At 38.3% G+C, this 2,881-nt stretch overlaps 1 protein-coding gene across 1 annotated transcript; it reads right to left on the bottom strand.

Annotated features, from left to right (window-relative positions):
* Positions 1-455: 455 nt before the first annotated feature.
* Positions 456-2,340, bottom strand: LOC115964967. Its single transcript, XM_031084184.1, has 4 exons — positions 1,841-2,340; positions 1,492-1,749; positions 1,292-1,403; positions 456-1,199 (listed from the first exon to the last, which is right to left on the bottom strand). The coding sequence occupies exons 1-4, from the start codon at positions 2,338-2,340 to the stop codon at positions 456-458; spliced, it is 1,614 nt and encodes a 537-aa protein (XP_030940044.1).
* Positions 2,341-2,881: the final 541 nt, after the last annotated feature.

The raw sequence follows: 2,881 nt of genomic DNA, 5'->3' as shown, positions 1-2,881 counted from the left end.
AGTGGCAACTGCCATTTCCTCTTGCCCATACTTGCGTCTAACACCTTCACAACACAAACATAAAGATAATTATAGCCAACAGCCAATCACATGAACAAATAACAACATGAAGAAATAACAATTTTAATAACATGAAGATAATATTATACTAACAACATGAGGAAATAACAGTTTTAGCGTTAATGAGATATATTAAAGCTGTTATTTCTTCACGACATCCACAAAGGACATTTAAAACATATATATGCAACAACATTAAAAAATAACAGTTTCATGTGATAATTACTTATGTTAAAATTGTTATTAATTTCTCAACAACATCAAGAGGAACACAATTTTCACATATATATGCAAGATTCTCCAACTTTGCACGCAATAAACCTTTACAAATTCTACTTACAATTTCAATAATATATATAACATAATTACACATACAACAACAGTACCCTATTACACTACTTATCATTGCAGTACTCGACTTCGTTGTCATCTTCATCATTGGACTCATCATCAATGAACTCACAATCATCTACGTTGTCCATTTCATGAAGATCTCTCTTGCCAATGATGGAGGCATCAACTGTCATTCCCTCCACATCATTTCGACCCCAACGAAGTTTTTCCCCAATAGCATCATTACTAGTTACACTATACGGAATGTTCTCATAAGACTTGTACGTGTCATCCTCATCACAATGGGGGCCAATACCAGTATCAAACACATCTCTAGCTTTAGTTTTGACAACAACACACCAATCTTTGTGTCTTTTATCTTCAACATAAAAAACTTGTGTAGCTTGAGACGCCAAGACATATGGTTCATCCACAATTTCCTCCCCACCATGTATGGAGTGTGTAAAATTCACCATAGAAAACCCAAACTCATCAGTCTTATTTTCCCTCCTATTTTGATCATCAACCCATGTACACTTGAATAACACGTGTCTAATACTACCAGAATAATTCAGTTCAATAATATCTGTTAACACACCATAGTACGTAATGCCACCTTCAATGACGACACTAACTCCACTATTCTGCATTTTCTTATTTGTCTCGACATTCGAACTCCTAACTTTTAACCCATTTATGACGTAATGCTTCAACCGATTTACCAAAGTATACGGCCCTTTGGAAAGTGTGATAATTGTATTAGTAAGTGAAGTTCTTTCCCTATCAGCATTAGTCATTAATATTACCTATTATAACCAAACAAACTTATTACACACCGTACAGTAATTCTACTTATGGGAAAGTTACAAGCTTGAGAAGTTAAAGATGTGAAACGTACGTGAGAACTAAACCAACCACAAAACTTCTCCATGTGGTGCTTATGAATAATAGTTGGGGATATACGATGATGGCCCCTTCGAAGTTCGTCCTCCACCACACTTTTGTTCATCCTACATGCGATGCCAATTGTGTTAGTGTTAATACACCTTGCGTACATTGGATTGTCGTGTAGTCTATATTGGTGTCTGTAGTACTTACTCACGAAACTGGTAAATGTTCTCGAAATTGAATAACACGTAGCGATGAGCTTGGGTGAACTCCTTATTGTATAGTGTTATGCTTGAAACCGTTCCTGTTGATTCCTCCATCACCCTTCTGGGTCGATTGAATATAGTTTCAACTCCTTCCATATACTGTGAACAAAACGTTAAGCATTCTTCCACTATGTATCCTTCAGCAATAGACCTTTCTGGAGTAGCCCTATTTCTTACGTAAGACTTAAGGCTAGACAGGTACCTGTAATACGCATGAGAAGATTAGTAATTGACACTAGCTATTAAAAAGTGCGCATGAAGCTCATAATGTACACGTATTACATATGACTTACCTCTCAGTGGGGTACATCCAATGGTACTGATTTGGACCACCAACCTTGGCTTCAGTAGCTAAGTGCATGACTAAATGTACCATCACAGTGAAGAAAGATGGAGGACATATCTTTTCCAATTCACACAACGTGACTGCAATCTTTACCTCATCATTCTCAATCTCTGAAACTGTAAGGGTTTTGGAACAAATTTTTCTGAAGAAACAAGCTAACTTTATCAAAGGCCCAGTAATGTGTGATGGCAAAGATCCTCGTAAAGTGATTGGAAGGAGTTGTTGCATCAAGATGTGATTATCGTGACTCTTTAAACCAGAAATCTTGCATTCTTTCAGATTGACACAGCGTGAGATGTTGGAAGCATATCCATCAAGCACTCTTACGTCTCGCAAAACTTGCAAGAAACCATCTTTCTCCGACGGAGTCATACGAAAACACGCGGGCAGTATCGTATACTTATCATCACCTTTTCGTCGTAGGTGGAGTTCACTCCTTATTCCCATGTCCGCAAGTCAAGACGTGCCTTGTAATTATCCTTTGTCCAGTCCCTTAAGTTCAGCACTATGCCAAGTATATTGTTTATCACATTCTTCTCTATATGCATCACATCAAGATTGTGTCGCAACTTCTGATCCTCCCAATAAGGCAAGGTGAAAAGTATACTTCTCTTCTTCCAACCACACTGGTTTGCCTCACCTCTCTTTCTTTTGTTGTAAAGAAGTTGACATTTCTTCCCCAGACAACGTCCAACTATTCTTTCGGTATCCACAAGTATGTCTGACGCAACTGGTGCCACAGGAGCCACTCGCATATCAATAAATCCATCAAATAACGTATCTTCATCCCGAAATTCATGGTCACTATCTGTGAGAGTGCCTTTTTCGTGACACTCAGGCCCAAGGATCCCGGGCCTAAATGTAAAGGAGGATTTGGTGGATCGGGCCTTGACTCACCGCAGCTAACGAGCTGTTTAAGAATCAAGTGGATGCAGAGAATACTCCTGACAATATAAAGAAAATGACAAACAAGGATATCGAAGAGTGC

The sequence above is a fragment of the Quercus lobata genome, chromosome 10 (genome assembly GCF_001633185.2).
Source record: "Quercus lobata isolate SW786 chromosome 10, ValleyOak3.0 Primary Assembly, whole genome shotgun sequence".
NCBI classification, from domain to species: Eukaryota; Viridiplantae; Streptophyta; class Magnoliopsida; order Fagales; family Fagaceae; genus Quercus; species Quercus lobata.
Note: the sequence above shows the minus strand (reverse complement) of the source record. Positions and strands in the feature narration are given on the sequence as shown.